The sequence below is a fragment of the Rhinichthys klamathensis genome, unplaced genomic scaffold (genome assembly GCF_029890125.1).
Source record: "Rhinichthys klamathensis goyatoka isolate OS25496 unplaced genomic scaffold, OSU_Roscu_1.1 h1tg000206l_1, whole genome shotgun sequence".
Classification (NCBI taxonomy): domain Eukaryota; kingdom Metazoa; phylum Chordata; class Actinopteri; order Cypriniformes; family Leuciscidae; genus Rhinichthys; species Rhinichthys klamathensis.
In genome coordinates, this window is record NW_026606731.1 from 1,027,086 (window position 1) to 1,047,595 (window position 20,510).

The 20,510-nt window shown below is 38.6% G+C and overlaps 2 protein-coding genes across 4 annotated transcripts in view; one reads left to right on the forward strand and one right to left on the reverse strand.

Moving 5' to 3' along the window:
• Window positions 1-7,771, forward strand: part of ppp2r1bb (protein phosphatase 2, regulatory subunit A, beta b) — a 28,130-nt gene extending 20,359 nt beyond the window's left edge. Inside the window, exons 12-15 of the mRNA XM_056263343.1 lie at window positions 6,049-6,203; window positions 6,324-6,466; window positions 6,558-6,649; window positions 6,739-7,771. Of these exons, the coding sequence (XP_056119318.1) occupies window positions 6,049-6,203; window positions 6,324-6,466; window positions 6,558-6,649; window positions 6,739-6,755 (407 nt within the window). The 3' untranslated portion in view covers window positions 6,756-7,771. The remainder of the gene's footprint in view (window positions 1-6,048; window positions 6,204-6,323; window positions 6,467-6,557; window positions 6,650-6,738) is intronic.
• A 5,061-nt stretch (window positions 7,772-12,832) lies between these two features.
• Window positions 12,833-20,510, reverse strand: part of sik2b (salt-inducible kinase 2b) — a 43,714-nt gene continuing 36,036 nt past the window's right edge. The window contains exons 13-15 of one of the 3 annotated variants that reach the window (XM_056263345.1): window positions 17,009-17,119; window positions 15,532-15,611; window positions 12,833-15,454 (exon numbers count right to left, since the gene is read on the reverse strand). In XM_056263345.1, coding sequence (XP_056119320.1) covers window positions 14,899-15,454; window positions 15,532-15,611; window positions 17,009-17,119 — 747 coding nt within the window. In that variant the 3' untranslated portion in view covers window positions 12,833-14,898. Of the gene's footprint in view, window positions 15,455-15,531; window positions 15,624-16,999; window positions 17,120-20,510 lie in introns of all 3 variants that reach the window. The other 2 variants (XM_056263344.1, XM_056263346.1) reach the window with 2 other exon arrangements.

Here is a 20,510-nt window from a genome sequence, read left to right on the forward strand (position 1 = left end):
TTTGCCCTGAAGGTACTGTTTCGAGACAGCGCCACCTTACGGTCAAAAATGATAATGAAATTTAAAAAACAATTTATAGCTTTTGATTTAAATGTTCCTATTGTAATGAAATGGGGTCTTAAATGGGTGGTTGACTGATTTCACTTTTCTAAATTTAGTTAGTGTGCAGACTGATCTCATGAAATGGCGTATGTATGACACGCCAATTCGTATTTCCATTTTTGGCGTGCTATCAACACGCATAATCGCTTTTCAGCGTGTTTATCAACGCCTTTGACTTAACGTTATATTACTGTATTATGTATATATAAATATATGACCTACCCCAACCCCGTCCCTAAACCTACCCGTCACTGGGGTTAATACCATTTATGAGTCTTCTCCTACCATCCTAGGAAAAGAAATATCGCTCCACAGATGTAGATATAGATTTTGCTTCGTTTCGCTCGGACATTTAACGGCGTACGCATACACGCGGAATCACTCGGACATTTAATGGCGTAGACATACACGCAAAAGATTTCGGCGTGGACATACACGCGGATAGCTCAAAATGCGTATAGATAACACGCCACTTGAATTGAAAGTGGCGTGTATGTTTACGCAAAGTCATGATGTCATGTTGTAGTGTGTAATGTTGCTGTTTGAGCATAAACAACATCTATAAAGTTACAATGCTCAAAGTTCAAAGCAAAGGAAGATATTTGCTTTTAAAGAAATCAAACGGCTGGTAGGGACTACACGACATTCCTCCCGGGTTAGTGACATCACTAACCCTAAAATGTACATAAACCCCGCCCCCGGGAACATGCAGTCCATGTTGAGAAGAGGAAGAGTTGTTGTAGTACAGCACATTTGTGAGTCTGCTCAAGCCGTCGCATCCGTAACACAATGTCATTTTGTAGGCATCTTACAACAGTTCCCACACGAGCGATTTATAGATTTTCATGACAAAATATGCTAATTGAAGATAGTTAACTCATCAACTAACCATTCAGAAACGTCCTGTTGCATTCTACATGTTGTCACTTCTTGATTCTCTCCATCATTGTCCGACTCCAGTGTAAACATAAAGGCAGAACAGTTTCTGACATTTTAGTGCTTGTCTGCCTGAGGTTATTAGAGCTGCTAACACACACACACACACACACACACACACACACGAGCTCTTGCAGCTCCGCCCTCTGTGCCGGGAGCAGCAGCTCATTTGCATTTAAAGGGACACACATGAAATGACGCGTTTTTACTGAACCTCAAAAAGGGACAATTTTAACATGTTGTAAATTATCTGTGGGGTATTTTGAGCTAAAACTTCACATACACACTCTGGGGACAACAGAGACTTATTTTACATATTGTAAAAAGGGGCATTATTCTACTCCTTTAATAGTTTCCTTGGGTAATGCCGAGAACATAGATACCAATTTCGGTTGAACTTCCTGTCCGCCATTTTGTTTTTCTTTAAAAACCTTCTTTTTCAAACTCTTACCGTTTGTCTGGTTTTCACCAAATTCGAGTCAGGTCATCTTCAGAACATGCTGGCAAAAAGGTAGGGATTTCATGTTGATAGACAAAACCTTTTTCGTATACCGCATCAACGAATTTGACTGCATAATGCCAAACTGCATCTGAGGCTGTATAGATTTGACATTGCCACCAAACTTTGTTTGTAATTGCCACCCAACACAGACCACATCAGATCAATTTGTTTTCAGTGCCACGTATTGGGTCAAAAATAATAAGCAATTATCACATTACAAGTGATTGTATTGATGGGCTTTCAACTATTTTGCTTAAAATCGCCTCAATGTCTTTACTAGTGCTGTCAAAATTAATGCCTTAACGTATGCGATTAAATATTTTTAACGCATTAAACTGAAAAAAATTAATGTAACGCAGCATCTGTTTTTTCCTGGCATCCTTTGGCTGGCGTTACATTATATGATCACGCCATCATTCGTTTAAGGCGAGACACTACAGGTGAATAGGGTAATTTTTTTAACTAGCAGATATCACCATGAATCTTTCCCAGTTGATTACCTACATTAAGATGAGAAGAAAATGTACAGTTTTCTGTAATTTAATGTTGAAATATGCAAATTATGCATTATCTAATTAAAGTATGTGCTAATTTGCATATATTTTAAAAAGTCATTTTGAGAAAACGGGCTTTAAAGATTTAGCATCAGCCAATGAGATTGCGCATTTAGAGTTAAATTCCCCCTTTTACTTTCACGATTGTTTGCTGATAAAAAGGAAATGACCACATTTGGATCTGACAGCATTGTACAGGAGAGAGAGAGCTTTCTAATGGTGTATGTGATGACAGGGTGCAGACAGCGATCGCGGAGCAGCGGGATGATTTAGAACGCCAATTTTTGATGAATTTATGAGAAATCTACAGACACAAACGGACATTGTAGTAAAATAAAGACCTAAATGTGTATTTCAGACTTTTTTTCACCACAAGTCTGAAAGAAGACATGTTATTGAAGACAAATATCCCAAAATTGACCAGTGGAAAAAAAACAACGTTGTTTTTGCCTGCCGTGTCTCGCCTTAAGTGCCATTAAACAATTCAAGCACGATAAGATGCAAAAAAAGAACTCAATAATCTGTACTAGTGCGCTGTCTGTGAAGCGGCTCTCTGTGAACAAATGCTTGAAACGCGCACACAGAATGCTGCTTCAGACAGCACGGCAGTGCCGCATCGAGTTCTCTTTCGCACTTGAATGGACAAAAATGCACATGATTATGCTGAGATGCCCGTTATTGGCTAGTATCCTCGTAAGCATGGTCTTAAATTGGTTAAGAAAGTGTTAAATGAATATAAAGAGTTGTGAGAAAATGGAATGTGCATCAGATCCGGATCATGTGCAGGTCTTAAAGTGACAGCAGCCTAAAAAACCTACTGCTGTCTGTGACTTTAATGTTAATCAAAGAACAAAAGACTGAAAAAATCACTCACTGCTCTTGACTGAATCACTTTTGTAGCTTTAAAAAGGATTAATCTATTTTCAATTTATAATTTATGCAGCGAAGACTGTGCTGTGTTTATTAACTGCACAGATGTACCTATACCTGTTAGACCTAAAAACTTAAAGCACTGTTTACAATGGTACATGGGTCAAAAACAATGAAAACAATAACCTTTTTTTTGTGCATTTTAGCAGGGAAAAAATCTGAACCGGTCTGACTGGGCCAATAAAAAAAAAAAACTCTTAGCGTTGAACCTTGATATATTTAAAAACATTTATTACAATGGGTTTACGTAAAGAAGTTTACTTTAAATGTTTTTAAAAGCCTATGAAATGTTACAAATTATAGCTTTCTGTTATACTGTAATGTTGATTGGCTATAATTAATGGCTATATTATTTATTATTATTTTAGTATTATTATTAGTATTATTATTTTGAAGTAGAAAAGGTAAATTGCACAAAGATCTGAATCCACTTGTTAGTCCAATTAAAGGTGAACTAAGTAACTTTTTTTACGTTAACCAAACAGCTTTGGAGTCATTGTAATGTTTATATTACTGATTTCGTGTTGAATGGTGGTTGTCTCGCACCCCCCTGGTGCCTGTGAGCCGCAAAACCACCCTTGCAACTTTGGGTCGGCGAGCCGCCGGCCTCAGTGTTAGGAAGTATCGTGTGATATCAGGTCTCAGATCTGATAAAATGAGCATCAAACAGAAATAACCCGGCGCCGTATAGGTAGGGCGCGCGCAGCTCTTAAAGGGGCCATACCTTATTTCCACTCGTTACAGCGTCCATCCTACTGAACAGGTACAGGTGTACAGGGGGAGGGGATCCGGCCGTGAGTGCGAGCCATCTCTGCGTGAGTGCTATTCACGACAGTACAAGTGCTCCACAGCGACTCTAGGGGTCGCTGTTTGACAAAAACGGAATTCCTACTTAGTGCTGCTTTAAGTACAGTCTATACATACAGTAATAATAGACTGCAAGTTATTGAGATTCTGTTTTTCATGTATTAATTAAAATTACACATTACATATACACTACCTTACGAAAGTTTGGGGTCAGAAATAATCTTATACAACAAAGGTGCATTGAATTAATCAAATTGACAATAAAGTAAAGAATTCTGAAAAAAGCACTAAATCTGCATATGTGACCCTAAAGATTGGAGTAATGGTTGCTGAAAATTCAGTTTTGCCATCACAATATCTAATATACAGCTTCGTAGCTTCTTTTTTTTTTTAACAGATATGAATTTTAAACTGCCTGCTGATCTTGAGTGGCATGTCGATGGTAATGAATGTTTCAGATTGATGAGCCTCTTAGTAAATCTTCAATTTAATGGTTGTCAGAATGGTTATGATCTTACTCTGAACCATGCGCTGAGTAGATCCAGCTGTTGAGGTGTTTTGCATGGTGATTTTCAGTGAGGAACTTGACCACACACGCACACGCGCGCACACACACAATTAAACTCTGACACAGTTGTAGACAAAGGGCCAGATGGGTTACATCACTGGAATGTTCTTGTATATCCTGTGCTGCTGGGCCAGTGCTGTCGTCTTGCATAAGAGCTCAGAGCCGAAGCGGCGCTATTATAGGTTCTGTCATGTGTAAATATGAACTCATCTTTCTGACAAATACACACAGGCACATATGCAGAAGGTACGCAGTGTCAAATGGATTGTCTCATTTTGTGTGTTTTATAATCCCCTTTTTAAAGGTTGACCTACTTCGTGAAAGTGCTCGTCACATTTTGGCTGACTTGAAGCATTTCCTTTTTTTCTTTCATAAGCTCTGTGGGGACTATGGGTGGGGGATTTGTCATGAATTTTAAACTTTAAATAGGATTGTCTCAGGCAAATTCCCAGCCTTTTGAGAAAGGGGGTTATGTCATCGTCAGACTGATTTGAAAGAGCCGCCCGTCTGATGTTAAGTAGATTTGTGATGCACAATTTCACAGGATGTTTGTAGATATTTACTAAGGTAAAATGGCTTAGATTGTGATCTCTATTGGGGTTATTGTGAAGTCTGGTGGAATGTAATCTGTGGAGGTAATGCTGAGCACCAAAACAACGTTGATTTAACCCCACTTAGGTCCAAATCTCACGCCAGAAATCTGATCAAACAAGCGGGGAAAGCTGAAAATAGCAAAGTAAATATTACAGAAGTAAACATTTCAGAAGTATTTATTTCATGTCAATTCGTCTTTGAGGTGAAAAACAAGGGAAATGATGGACCTCTGTTGGATAAATTGTGTGGTGTACTTTAGCGGATAAAAGCTGGACTGGTAAGGTAAAGATTGTTGTCTTCAACCCTTAAAGGGACAATCCATAAATCACTCTTGTGATTTTAAATGGGGATTTAAGTTGTACATGAAATAAAATTTCACATACTTTACTTAGAATTTCTTAATAAAAGTTCTTGCTTTTATTGTGTGAAATTAATGCTAGCAGGATACTGGTGAATCTTGCTCAGTTTAAAAACAAATCTAGTTTTCACAATCTATTCAATATACATTGTAAAAAGTCCCATTTTATTTATGTATACGTGTGTGTTGTGTATGTATTTATGTTGTTTTATTTATTTGATCAAATTTATTTAATGTATGTATTTTTAATTAAATTTAATACATTAATTCATTTGTTTTTAAAAATATATATTTTTACATGTAATTTTATTTGGGGGGGTTTTTCCTTCTTTTTCTCAATTATTCTGTTTAATGTCACATTTTGGAAGGAAAATGGTTTGTTAATGCTATTTTATATTAAATTTAAGTACCTAGACATAAGAGTTGTGGTGTAGTGATAGTAAGGTTTTGCAATAAGATTTTTGTTCTGTCACTTTAATGAGTGAATTGTAAGTCACTATTTGGATAAATGTCTAATGGATAAGTGACTACTTGCTCACAACACTAAGGAATGTGTGTTTTCAGGTTGTATGGCAGTGGACTAAATCTGGCAGCATGGACTGAAATATTTGTGATTGCAAAGTATCTAAATGGCGTTGGCCCACAGCATTGATTTTAGTATGCGCGTTAACAGAAGTATCTTTGCCGTGTTTTGCAGTGTATGCCATTCGAGAGGCTGCCACCTGTAACCTAATGAAGCTGGTGGAGAAGTTTGGAGCAGAATGGGCCGAGAACACCATTGTGCCCAAAGTCCTTGGCATGGCCATTGATTCCAACTACCTGCACAGGATGACCACTCTTTTCTGCATCAATGTAAGTATGGACGGTGCCTGCTCCAAGTGCTCATCCAGTTGCTAGTCATTTCATCAGTACCTGGTGTGGCAAGATGGGAATAACTGGAAGCCTTTTTTTCCTTTTCTTATTTTGGGTCAGGCTCTGTCTGAAGCATGTGGGCAGGAAATCACTACCAAGCACATGTTGCCTGTAGTCCTCAAGATGTCCACTGACCAAGTGGCCAATGTGCGCTTCAATGTAGCCAAGTCCTTACAGAAGATCGGGCCAGTTCTGGACAGCAGGTTTGTTTAAATAATAGCTGCAGCCTATACCCTATTGTTGTTCATGGTGTAAGCAAACATACAGCAATACTAACATTGATGTATCCCATAGTGCTCTGCAGGCAGAAGTCAAACCAGTCCTGGAGAAACTAGCCACGGACCAAGATATGGATGTGAAGTACTTTGCTCAGGAGGCTTTAAGTGGTACATATCCCTTAATCTCTTTAACCTTAAGCATACATTTACTTAGATCATTTTCATTCTCTTTTTTTTTTCTTCTTCTCTCTCCGTAGTTCTTGCATTGGCTTGACTGACTTCCTCTCCACATCCAGTGAAAAACTGACAACACAAAACCTGTTGCATTCTATTTATTGTTCTTTTTGAATGATTAAGTATTGTCTGTTACTTTGTTTACTCTCAAAGATATTGAATGTTCAAAGGATGGACTTTTGGTTAAGTTTTACTTCTCAAACACTGTTAGAGCAGCTCTCAGTTCTGCATGCTTGTACAGTTTGAGCTTAGATCTTCTCAAACATCACCCGTGAGCCATTCCTGTACATTCGTATCATAATCTGTACATGCCTGCTTCAGCATGCCTTTTGCTTTTCTTAGACCGGAGCTCATCCTGCCAGTAGCAGATGGTGCAAAATGCCTGTTTATTTGCTTTAGTAGAATTGCTAGCGCACAGCACATTGTTTACATGTGTTCCCTCTCCAGAGGGGAAAAAAAATCTCATGTGCTCACACGGTTTAACCGCAGAATCCTCTTTGTGCACAGGGTGAATGGTTAATTACTGGCTCTCTTGAAATTTGCTTTACGCAATGATGTCACACCTTTATCACAAGCTTTTTCCATCTAGGGACCATGTAATTGAATCAGTTGTGCTCTAACACAGGATACACGTCTTAAACGGCATCACTCATTTAATTCACAGTTTTGCCTGCAGGTTTGTGCCCATGTTGGTCCTGAATATCCCCCTTTATTGACTTGTAGACTTGCTCTAACTTTTGTGCCAATGAAATGCCTAGTTCTAGTACAATTTCTAGGTTTGTAAGTTTTCTTTTATTATCTTCTTTTTATTTAAGTGGAGGGTGTTAAAAGTGTGGTCATGTAATCATTAGGCTGGCAAGGAGGAACTTTGTCTCTCGTGGAAGGTTATAGACTTAAATGAACACTATTCATTGCTCCAAACAACTTTCACCTACTGCATTCTGAGGAAACCCTTCGTTCATGGTCAATATCATGAGAACTTGTAGCTCTGTTTTTGTTTAATTAGTTTGGGATATTGGTGTACCTTTAGGACTAAATAAAGTCATTTAAACCACGCATCTTGCTGTTGTCATCTTTTGACGCACTCTCACAGACTAATCGTCGCATGATTCTAACTGGAACTGGGTGTGCGTCACACCTGTTAGATCAAAGAGTAAACTCTAAGAGTTTGTCATCCTATATAATTTTAAAGATTAATGTGGAATCAGGTTTTTGGTCTCCTGATGAACCGTTTTCTACAGTTACCTGGATAGTGATCTTATCGACCGCATTGGATTGCGTGCTTTCGTCACTGAATTTGGCAGGAACTGGTGGTGCCGCACTTCTCCTGAAGTATCAGGTGGCTTATTTAACCCGCATTCTTTTGAAGACTGTGACAAAGACTGGATTTCTGAATAGATCTTAAAATTTGAACCAACTGCATAGTTTAGAAGGGTAACACTATCCTGTATCATTTGAATTTAAACCCTTGCAACTCTGAGGGCATGTAGTTGTAGATCAGGCAGACTTTAGCTCAATGGTTTGCATGGGTATTTAATACAGTCTCATTACCTGAACCTAAATGTGGAGACAGTGGACCATTAGTGAGCTGTCTGAACCTCAAAATAATGCCTTCGGCAATTATGAGAGAAATGACCACATGGAATATCCTAGCATATAGAGCAGAAATAAATGTGATCTGTGGACCTCTGTTTTGAAGAAAGAGGATGTGTTCAATTCACTCATCTCTGTTGTGATAAGTCTCTACTAGTTGGAAAGGGTCATGTGGCCAATTGTTTTCAGATGTTCCTGCTTTTGCTTGAACAGGATTATGCAACGGCAGCTGTGCTGGAGATGGATAATAATCACTTTGTTTAGTTAGGCATATCAAGCTGAATTTCAAAGACTGATGTCATGGTCATCTACTCACAATATACTGTTACGTCTTGTGTTTAAAGTGTCCAAAAATATGACCTCGTTCAAATGCTTCTGATGGGTCTTTGATGAAAGGACAGATCTACCACTTCTCTCCTCTTACATAAGATGTTCCCCAGGGTTCAGTACGTGGCCCACTTTTCTTCACTTGCATTGATATCAACTCTAATTACTATGCTGATGATGAAATTCAGATCTCACCACCGGCTCTGAAACGCTACTTCCTTACAGCATCTATCTAGACATCAAGTACTGGATGGGCTCTAACTTCCTGAAACTCAACTTTAATAAAATGAGGTGATGCTAATTGGACAAAAACAATGCATGATTTTTTTTGTTCATCAGCAGTTGAGTTTAAGTCCTCTGAAACTGTCTGTAATTTAGGTGTCTCGTTAGGGTGATTCATCCCTCCCTCTTTTTGATGTTACATTCTTTGAATCTACATGCCATTGTCTCACTCACCTAACTGCAGCATCAATAATATACTCTAGGCCCTAGGGTTTCTAAATTCTGTCCCTCAAGATCTACAGTCTTGCAGAGTTTAGCCAACCCTGATCAAACATACCTGAACAAGCTTCCTGCATCAATGTACCATTGCTTGTTTAAGGACATGTGCAGTGTATCTCTGGATACACTGCACATGTGTCTATAAATAGAAACATTTGCTAATTTAGTTGTTATAGCAAAATGTACAATATTAAAAGAGGGCTAAGATGGCCCCTGGGATTAACTTTTGTAGAATGTATAAATTACTTGATATCATTATCATTAATATTTATTAATAAAATATTTTTTTAAAGTGTCAAAAAATGTTATTTTGACAATTTAGTTAAATAATTGAATAACCAATGACAGACAAAGCAGTAAAAGATTCCTCTAAAAGGTCCAATTAATTTTTGCATATTAAATTGCCCATATTTAAATTGAAGATATGTCATAATAGCAACACTATGGATGCAAATTTAAAGATTTCATTTTAACCTATAGGTTTCAATGAAAGCAAAGATGTCTGAACTGTACATCTAATTCATGGAAGAATGAAATAATAACCCCATTAATTACAATAAGCATTAAATTGAAAATAATAACACTATAACAAGATGCCACTTGGGGCCTTCTGTGCCAATTCTGAAGGGGTCATCTTACCCCAAGGGTCATATTTGATCGTTTTACTTCAAACTTCAACTTTTACTCCACACATCTACAAACATGAATGTGTCCACAAATCCCTCATTAACAAACAGACACAAAAACTTTGATATTCAAAATAATACAATGTCATAGATCACTATTTTCCAGAGACAAAATTGGATCAGTTAACCTGTTAAACTGTTTCAACTGACTAAATCTCACAAATGTTGATATTCAGATGATTCGAGATTAAAAATAGTGTAGCCATCAAAAGTGATGTGAGATGAGATTTTGTGGCATTTATGGTCAGGAGAAAAAATTAAGTTGGTACTCTGAGTAACAATTCCACCGTAAACCTGGCTGCCATTGCAAGACATCAACAATATGGATGGTGTTTATGCTTTATGGAAGTTGATCAGTAACCCAAACAGAGATTTTATATACCTTAGTTTTACACTTGCTCATTGTTCCAGATAATAATGAAAAGAAACAGATTCAACTGAACAGAACTGCAGTGGGCACTTGTGAAATAGACATTTTCCTAACAGCTGGAACCCCCTTTCACCCACAAAAAGTTGGGTAAGAGAAATATTTAGTGGTTGTTGATTTCGAGAACAGTGGAAAAAAAAACAGCAGTTTCTCCGCTTGTGTAATTTGTGAGCATTCTTCTGTGGTGAGCTGTCTGGAAATCGGGCTTTTGCCTCATCTGTGATCAGAATGAGTGAATGAGAGTGAGAGGGCGAGAGTGTACATGGAAGTGTGAATGAGAGCGAGTGAGCTCGGGGTCATGTGAAAATCACAGCTGAAGAGGAACCTTCCTTTGGGAGCGAGCTCTGAACGCTCTGCTGAACGCATTAATTGAAATGTTCTAATAGATAATTGAAAGTTTGGTGAGCATAGATGCACATAATTAAAGCCATGACCTGTCTCAGACACAAAAACTACTTTCATTTGTTTCATAGTCTGAAATACTCTATCCCCAGCTTCACAGACAAGGATTAAGCCTAGTCTTGGACTAAAATGCATGTTTGAGCTTTAAAAAAATTCTTAAAATATGTCAGTGCCATTGTTTTGTCTCAAGATGCACCTTAGTAATGTTTTTTTCTAAGGCACATTTATAAAAGCTACTTATGTCCTTATTAAACTAAGAGCTAATTCTGGCTTAATCTAAACCTCGTCTGTGAAACCAGGCCTATATGATATTTAATGTAAACACGACGATTTAACATTTTCCAGGGTGTTCACAGTTTTTGATCATTTTCACAAAAATGTCATGGCCCCCAGAATATTTAGTTGTATAAATATCTGAATATGCAATATATCAAAAGAACAGACACACACACACACACACACAAAAACGTTTTTTTTTTCTAGTTTCATTCAACACTTGAATATGTTTCATAAAAAAGCAACATTTTGAGCAAAAAGGTGAGAAACACGCATGCACGGGCGCGATTACCTATTAGGCCTACATTATCCAAATTATATTATTTTATAAAATCTGTATGACATGCCATAATGGCTATAGTGGATGAATTTAAAAATTTTACATTATGGCCCATAACATGTTTTTCCCCCTATACTGGCAGCTTCAAAGATTTGCAATAGCCTGGATATGCATTTTGTAGCCTATTTTATCTCCAATGACACTGCCCAAATTAGTGCTATTATCATCCATTATAGTATTATTGTAATCCATACATTTCACGAAGCACTGTAGAAGATATGCAGAAGTTGCAATAGCCTAATATCCATCACTCTGACGGAGTTAGTTGAGTTTAAAAACAACTCTCTTTTTGTCTGTTTTTATCCGTCATGTAATTTCCCATACGTAGCCTAATGCCATTCCATTTTGTGTCGTTTTTATATCATTCTAATAGCTAAAGATAAACATTTTTATCAATTAAAATTACAATTAAAATTAAACAAAAGACGGATTCACATGACTAATAACGCCTCAGTCAAGTAAAATAAATTGTATTAATATTATTACCTGACATTGTCCCCAACAGTTTGTGAATTTGTTGGACATTGGGATGCTTTAACAGATCGGATACAGAACACTTGAAGACTATATAAGACAGACTATGAGTGGAAAAAATAAAGACAATAGTTATATATATATTTTCAGTCTATTTGTATTAATAAAGGACCAAATTAAACAAATAATAATAGGTTATAGGCTATTCAAAACACTATGCCTTAGTTTTAAAAAATGTAAATACTTTATAGCTAGTAGTGTCTAACGAAACAACCAATCTTTAACTCGGGATTACAGTTTAAATTACATTAAATATGAGATTAATACATGCGTGTTAAACACATCCTATTCCGCGCATGCGTGTCGAACATCAACTACATTTTGATTAATCAAGTAGCCTACGTCATGTTCGCGCTACAGTCAGGCTGCTGCAGCGAGGACAGTCTAGAAAATTCCGTGTTTGGCAGGGAAGCGTTTTCTCAAAAACGGAAAATTCAGGTTTGGCGGCCATAGAGTTTAAAAATAATCTAAATTTTTAATTCATGGTGACTAACTTAAGCACCGCATTTTTAGAACATGCGTGCGAAGCCAAAAAGGCGCGTTTGAGTTTCGAAATGCGCTGTTCACACAGCAGCAGCTGGAATAACTGTCTGAACGAGTAACCGATGTGACTAAACTACAGTTTTATAGACGTTACCATCTTTGATATTAACGTTAAAGTCTTAAGACATTTGGAACGCATTGAGTCGCGCAGACCACGAAAGTGGCGGGAACTCCGTTGGCTATGGCAGTGTCAAAAACCTTCAGATGACACAGCTCGGTGACTGCGACTCTGCAAGTTACCGTGAAAATATGCTAGACACGCGTCTTTGTCTTATGACGCAACAGACGAATAGTCCAGTGGTTCCGTTCACACAGCAGGACTTCGTCGAAATCAAGTTGTGAGTTCGGTTCTAGAATGCGGTTGTCACTCCAGTAAATAACCGAGCTGTGTGTGAATTGTATTCTGCTGTTGTGTGAACGAACAGCCCCTAAGAATGTGATTTTTGATTGTGAACATCCCACCAGGAAATAAAGACACAAAACGCGAGTTCAATAAACCTTTTTTAATCTTAATAACACATTAGCTTATGTGTGGTCAACAACCATGTTGAAGGTATATGTCGAATAGTAGAATGTCCATGGAATGGTGTTTGCCAGCAGGTGTGATTATGATATGGCAACACATCCACTAATCTGTTCTTTCTGAACTATTCATAAGAACTATTGCTATTAATACTTTTCAACGGCATATACTGATTGACAAAAAGAAAAAGCACATTTACGAAGCAGTCCAAGAAGCTCCAAACTCCACATGGTGGGGTTATACAGGAACATTTCTGAGGGGACTTTGGTTTTGTACCTTTGTAAAACCTGGGTCTACATATGTCCTGTAACAATACAAACAGAAACAGAATCAAACTGAAAAACAAAGTTATTAAAGAATAATTCACCCAAAAAAGAAAATTTTACTCGCATTATTGTCATTATTTACTCGCCCTCGGGTCGTTCCAAACTCATATGGGCCACTTTCATGATAGTTATATGTCCTTTTTGACGCTTGTGAAGTGTTTCATGGAAGAAAGTCAGCCATTCAAGTTTGGATCAAGTGAGTAGAGAGTAAATTCACACAGAATGTTCATTTTTAGGTGAACTATCCCTTTAAGATCCTAACTTAAAAGAACGAAGAAAAAGGCACACGGAACACTATCACATTAAATACAAAATTTGTTGCATTTTGAAAGCACTTCCAAAGTTTCTAACCCCTATGTTACACAAAACAATCGCTAAGTCGCACTCTCTCGGAATCCTTCTTTGAGAGAGCGCCAGCTTGCGGGGAGCAAGTTATTGGAAAGAGATGAATTTTTATTTGACAAAACTAGCAGAGCAGGTTTATCTTACCAATCTGCCGTCTCCTCAGCTACATTAGCTTTAGCTTCCATGACAAAGTGCTCCAGTATATTATCTGCCTTAATGCGTGTTCTGTTAAAAGTCCCGAACCTTGCGATCAATTTGCTTCATGATCGTTCTCTGTAGAGTATCTGATATCTGGGTTTAGTCACAGACTGTCATTTCAAGTAGAACAGATTTACTAAGTGCTGCTAACAAAAACAATCTTTGTTTTGTCTGTCGTAAATGCAATGAATTGGCCGAACAATCCAGTGTCTTGTGAATAAACGTGAATGCCGATGTATTCTTTAGTGTAAAGGGGTAAATACCACCAAAATAATAATTGAAATCTCTAAATCATTAAAATGCATGCCGACATCGCCCATGGAGGTGATAATGTCACCTGACATACAAGAGTCATGATGACACATCCCTTCACAGTGCACCAATTTGAGTGCAGATTCTGAAGAACTGCAATATTAGCAAACAAAATAACACTGTTGTGGTTTGAGGAGAACAGTTTGTTATTTTCAGGGCCTTTAGGATGAGCGTGAGGAGGAAATCCAGTGAAAAAAATAATCGAAAATCACAGCTTCCTCCACAAGTATCTGTGGATTTAGACTTGAGCCGTTTAGAAGTTGAGAAACATCCGGTGGTAGCAGTTTTGGGTGGTGCAGTTCCTACTTGTGGCTTCATTTTTTTGTTGTTTTTTGTTTTTTCAGTTCTAAATGAATTAGTATATTGCTTCAATATTGCCATGTGTTTTAAACTAACATTGCACTTATCGAGTGTGCACGACTAGTCTTTCGTAATCAAAGTCAGTCGCTTCGATTGACTTTGTTCAGTACAAAACTTGTCAATATTAAGTTGTGCTGTCGATCAGGCTCTGTATTGCAGATCTAGGCTGTCTTTGTGCTACATATGGCGCGTAGCGAGCAGCTCCTATCCTGCGGTCAGCTTGGAGGCGACGAGGTGAGCCTCCGACGCAACTGGCCCGAACGCCACGCCATCCGGCACTCTATTGTGAGAGAGCAGCAGGTGGGACCACTGGAGAACGAGGAGGGAGGTAGGGAGGAGTTTCGTTAAGTATAAAGATCACAGCTCACGTTCGCAACAACCTAAACGTCGAACGTACAAAACTCAATCCGTCCCTGTGACGTCATCTCATCCGTCAATTCATCCGTAGTGAGTCAGATATCAAGGTAATACTGGTTATTCGAGTCTCAGCCTAGTTCACCAGTACGAAACCGTGCTGGGGGTCCACGGTCTCCATCATTTCGCTGTCCAGAAATGGGTCGGCCAATGCCAACCCTTCGTACCCAGCCGCGCCGCCCTCCGCGGGTGGAGGCGGCTGCCCGGGATCAAGCGGATAGTCGTATTGCTCCGGGTACAGTGCTTCTCCTGAGGGGGAGTGGCTTGGATCGCAGGCTGAGTAGGTGTAGTTGAGGGGTTCGGGCTGTTGGGGCTGCAGCTGAGCGGAGAAGCTTTGTGGTAGAGGCTGCATCTGAGAGTAATGTCCCAGGTAGGGTTCATATGCTAGGGCTTCTGGGTTGGGCTCCATTAGGTGACCAAGTGGCTGTGCATGTGCAAACAGAGGTGAGGTCTGGGGGTTCTGCGGCTGCTGATGTGCTGCTGCGATCAAACCCGGTGGCTGAGGTGGGGCTCCGGAGTCCTGGTGGCCCATGGTTGCACAGGGAGCGTAAAGGTCCTCCACAATATGCATCTGGTTAAAGTATGTCTGCATTTGAGATTGTTTATGAAGATATAGACGTTTTTGTTGCAGCCTGCGTATCGAACAGAAGGGGTTTAATAGACGGAACACTTGTTTGACATCAAGAAAGACCGCAGTAAAGGGTAGTACCTGTGTTCCTGCAGCTGCTGCTCCAGACTGCGAGGAGTTTCTTTGCAGAACATCTGACAACTGCTGGGGCTGTTGGCCATCAGTGTGGCTTTCTGTGTAGAGATGCACAACATCAAGGATTGTGAAATGCAGAGCTCTAACAATCTTTCAGCACTGCCATGAAAATCTTGAGAAATACTGCAGTGAACTTTTGGTCTTTTATCACTTTTATTGATAGAGATAGCAGAAACAGGAAATGGAAAGAACAGAGCTAAGCACCAACAGCAGAGAAGTATTAAATAATATATTTAAGCATCTTTGCAAACGTCAAGGCTTACAGCAAAACTTATTGGCCAAAGGTATTGTGTGGCTGCTAACATGTTTTTATGTGGTTGCAAGCATTTTGGAATATATTTGCTAGGGGTGGGAATATTTTGGTACCTCACGGTTAGATTCAAATCGATTTTTAATCAAATTTTGATATGTGCATACTGCATAGATTTGATTGTTATTTACTGTTTTGTGTTTCTTTTCTTATTTGACTGCGGTAGACAGTTTAATAGGTCTAGAAAAAAAATCCAACTGAATTTAGTTTTTCTTTCCATTTTAGTCAATCCAATATTATAAAACAAATGCCCTTTAAGCTGACTTCAATCATTACACAGTCTTTTGTAATAAAGCAAGGCAGGCAATTTTATTTCATTTTTTTTTATATTAAAAATAGGAACAACGCAGCAAATTACAAACAATAGGACAAATCCAATAGAAAAAAAATATACAAATTAAACAAAACTTTTCCAGGTACAGTAGGATGGATTACTACTTTGTCTTCACTGTATGAATTGTATGAATATAAATTGATTCATATTAAAGAAAAAAGTGATTCAGTCAAAAGCAGTGAGTTTTTTTTTAATTGACTTTAATGAAACTGATGGCAACAGTTTATGAGGCTGCTGTCCCTTTAAGAATGAATGCACGGATCTAATAAACTGTTACACATCCGATTCTCGTAGGAAAAATAGACTCTGTTTACAGTAAATACTCCACAGTCCACAGAATGTGCATTTTGACAATTATTTGTAGCTGTGAAAAAGAACTGAATGAGCCTTGTTCGCCGCTTATTGTGATTAACGTCAATAACTAAGTAGTCAAGTGCGGTAACTTTAAGTAGTACTGCAAAGTCAAAGAAGTGTAGCACTTTAGAAAAAACGATTTTTGACATTTGTGAATCGATGCAAATCGATTTTTTTAATATATGAATAGATTTTTTCCCCGAAAATTGATTTTCTGGATGGTTGCTAGCATCTTGCCATGTTGTTCATCAAGGTAAGAATGTCTGAGCAGTAGTAATATTTATGCTTGTCTTAAACTATCATTACTAAGCAACTATTGTAGACCATGAAGCCTAAAAAAATGTGCTTTGTAAGTGTACACGCATCTCAGATGGGCTATAATGTTCATTAGCTGGATGACGTTGGCAGAAATAAAGGTGCGTCACCTGTATTCTGTGAGAGAGGTACTGCGGCTCCAGACTCTGTCTCCTTGACAACAGTGCGGGGTGTGTTCCACCTGAGCATAGAGCCATGTCATGCTGGTGACCTCTTTCCTCCTGCACAAACCATACATACACACAGAAAACATGTCAGCGCCTCAAATGTCACCTCAGCTGTGGACTCAAATGCATACATTCATTACTTGGTTATGAAAAGGCTGAATAGCTGTCCGGTGACCCAGAGGAAAAAACATGTTGGGAAAAACATGCCAGTCTGCTCCAGTAGCTGATCCTACTCAATGGCACATGCTTCTAATGGAAGATCATTTTTCACTGTTCTTTTTTCTACTATATTAGCTCAGTAAAATGAACATGATTTAGAGCAGATTTTCTTCTTGGACTTCATCTAGACACTGGCGCCTGCCCTGTGCGGTACCCCTACTAGTTATTCCCATAAGTGTTTATTCATGGATTCATACTAAATCTCTGTCTTCAGCTCGCATGGAGCAATGGGCACCAGCCACCAGCCTGTTACTCAACAATGCCCGCATTCAGCGGGCTTACCGGATGGACAGTAAACAACTGACAATTGGCTGCTTCTTCTCCAGTCATTACATAAGCGGGCTGTCTGTGTGTCAGTAGGGAGGTTAGAAGGGTAGAAGAGTTCAAGTCAGGGTGTTCTGGAACTTTTTAACCAAAGTAACTCGCAGTGCTTCTCGGAGTAATACATTTCACAATAACGTTTTAACGCGACACTCATGGTTCAACTATTTCAACTGTGACCTTTTTGCCACCGATGGAATGCAGACAATGATTACTGAGGGTCTCTTCATGAAAACAACATGGGAAAAAAAACGTTAAAAAATTGTTTGTATGTTGTTTGTTAATATAATTGTTAATATAATTAATGTAATTGTTGTAATTGTAATGTAATTGTAAAATAAAATATAATTAATGTAATTGTTTGTTAATATATGTTTGGATTTAAATAGGCAAATGCTTAAGAGTCTATGATTGGATCATTATAGCAGTGATGATTACGTTTCTAGCATGTTTGGCAACAGTTCTTTTCTAACCCTAATTGATAAAGTGTGTAGCTTTTCATTTCTTAATCAACCATGTAGGAAGACACATCATGCCCATATTTCCAGGATGACAATGTCAAGATTCATTAGGCTCAAACTGTGGAAGAATGGTTGACAGGGAGCATGAAGAATCATTTTCACACATTAATTGATACACCTCTGAGTCCAGACCTTAAATTAATTGAAAGTCTTTGGGATGTGCTGAAGTAGACTTAATAGAGTGCTTGACTCTAGCATTGTCAGTACAAGACCTTGAACAAAAATGAATGCACCTCTTGATGGAAAAAAATGTTGTGATGTTATTTCTATTCTATTCTTGTCAAGATCTTGCATTGACAATGCACGTGTACCAGTGTATCTTTTTTCTAAACAATATTAGAAGAGTATAAGATGTATAAATCAAATATAGAATTGTTTATCATTTCTTGTTTAATATCTTATTGTGAATAATAATTTTGCCCAGTTTTGAAGGCAGAATGAAACCGTAATATCATCTAATTTGGTAACTGCTTAAAAAACCAAAACAAGTTACTGTTAATTTTGATAGCCTTAATTTGTTTTTGGTTGCAATTTTCTGCAGACTCCAGTTTGAAAACTTCTGCATTGGTCCTTCCAAATTGTAATGCCCAGTTCAGACTACAGGATTTTAGCATGATACATTTGACGTAGGGTGTTACAACAATGGGCGTCAGGACACAAGAATCCATCGTTTTATCTCGTATAGTAGACGACAACTGATGCCACATCTGTGATGCTTCACGACATCACGAGTCACGACAGAAAGACTAGCATGTTTCATTTTTTCCGGTCTTCCAAGACGGGTTCCATCACATCTGTGACATTGACCAATAGGAGCACAGAAGCTCTTCTGTACACAGCTTTCAAACATGCCGAAACGAAAGAGAGACGACAGTATTGGTGCAATGGAGGAAAGATTCGTGGAGCTATTGCAGTACTCCTGTCTTTATGGCCCTGTTTAAACCTGATATTAAAGGCCCCCTGAAATCAAAATGTAAGTTTTTCAGATTTTAGCATGAATAGGTTAGCCTCAAGGTTATGAATAAGCTGGTGTGATCCAAAACAATGACAAAATTCGCATTTAGGAGATGTAAGCATTCAAAACTTACAGTCTCTCACTTCTGCTAGAATGAAATCACGGATTTTTATGACATCACCACGGACTTCAGCTTCTCATCGCATCTTCTGTCCAATCAAATGCTATCTAGAATCTTAAGCGTCCCGACTCCTATGCTATAAATACCACCTGGCCAAAGCGACCGTGGCTGTACCTGTACGTTCGGTAGTACACGCATCAGCTGCTTGTGCTCATCAGTTCTCTCACCACAACATGTCTCAGTTAGTGAACTGTTGGAGTTACTGGAGTGACATATACTCCGGGATATTGGTTTATTTTGAGTCGGAGGGACTGTCAGGCACGTCCGAAAGCGAGTAACTTTAGAAAACTGTGGATCAGCGCTGACTCAAGACGCGAACTGTTTTGAACGATTCAGTTCGATTTGGTGAACTGGTTCGACACGTTCACTAAAAAGAATGGGAAGCGAGCTAGCCAGACAGATTTTAAACTTTGTCGGGCTGAAGACTCAAGTTTGGTTTGAAGATGAAAAACGCACGAAGCACAATGATGTCTCACCATTCCTTATTTCTAACACCCACTCACAGCATTTGTCATGGTCTTGCGCTGTCAGAGCATGTGTTTTCCCGTTGTCTCCGGGCACGTTCTTATGTAAATTGCGTGAGCTTATTTTATCCTTTATATCGAAATATCTGAAAAAGCCCATACATTTACCCACCCATAGACCATCCCCTCGAAGAAATCAGGACAGAAGTGGTTGAAAGTGGACAAAATAGACGGATTCAAACACCAGGTTTAAACGGGTATGCGTCTGCCTCGTCTACTTGTGATCCGATAGACCAAAACGCATCTTAATACCAGGTGTAAACAGGGCCTAAGATGTTTCCTTGAGGGACTAACACGACAGAGTGAAAAAAGATCAATGCTGGCGAACGATAGCGGAGGTGCTTCAGCAACCCGGTGAGTACATTTATTTTTACTACTGGCTAAAAATAAAAATCGACATTTTACCTAAAGTTCTCTTTAGAGTATTCCATACTGTCCTCTTCGTGCAATCTAGAAACATGTCCACTGTCATGCTTTCTTTTTGGGGCTTTTCTGATGACAAGACATCCCGTTCAAAACACTGCGCTTCGGTAGCCATTGTTTGTACGCTCACAACACGTCAGTCGATAGCTCCTCAATCTCAATGACATTACACATGTTGTTAAAGACAGCAAGCAATAATTGGTCGGGAAGCAACGTGTCTGACATGTTTTTTGTCCACAACATGATTTTAGGAGTCAAAATTGCATATCTGACACAGTATTATCGTGTAGTCTGAAACCGG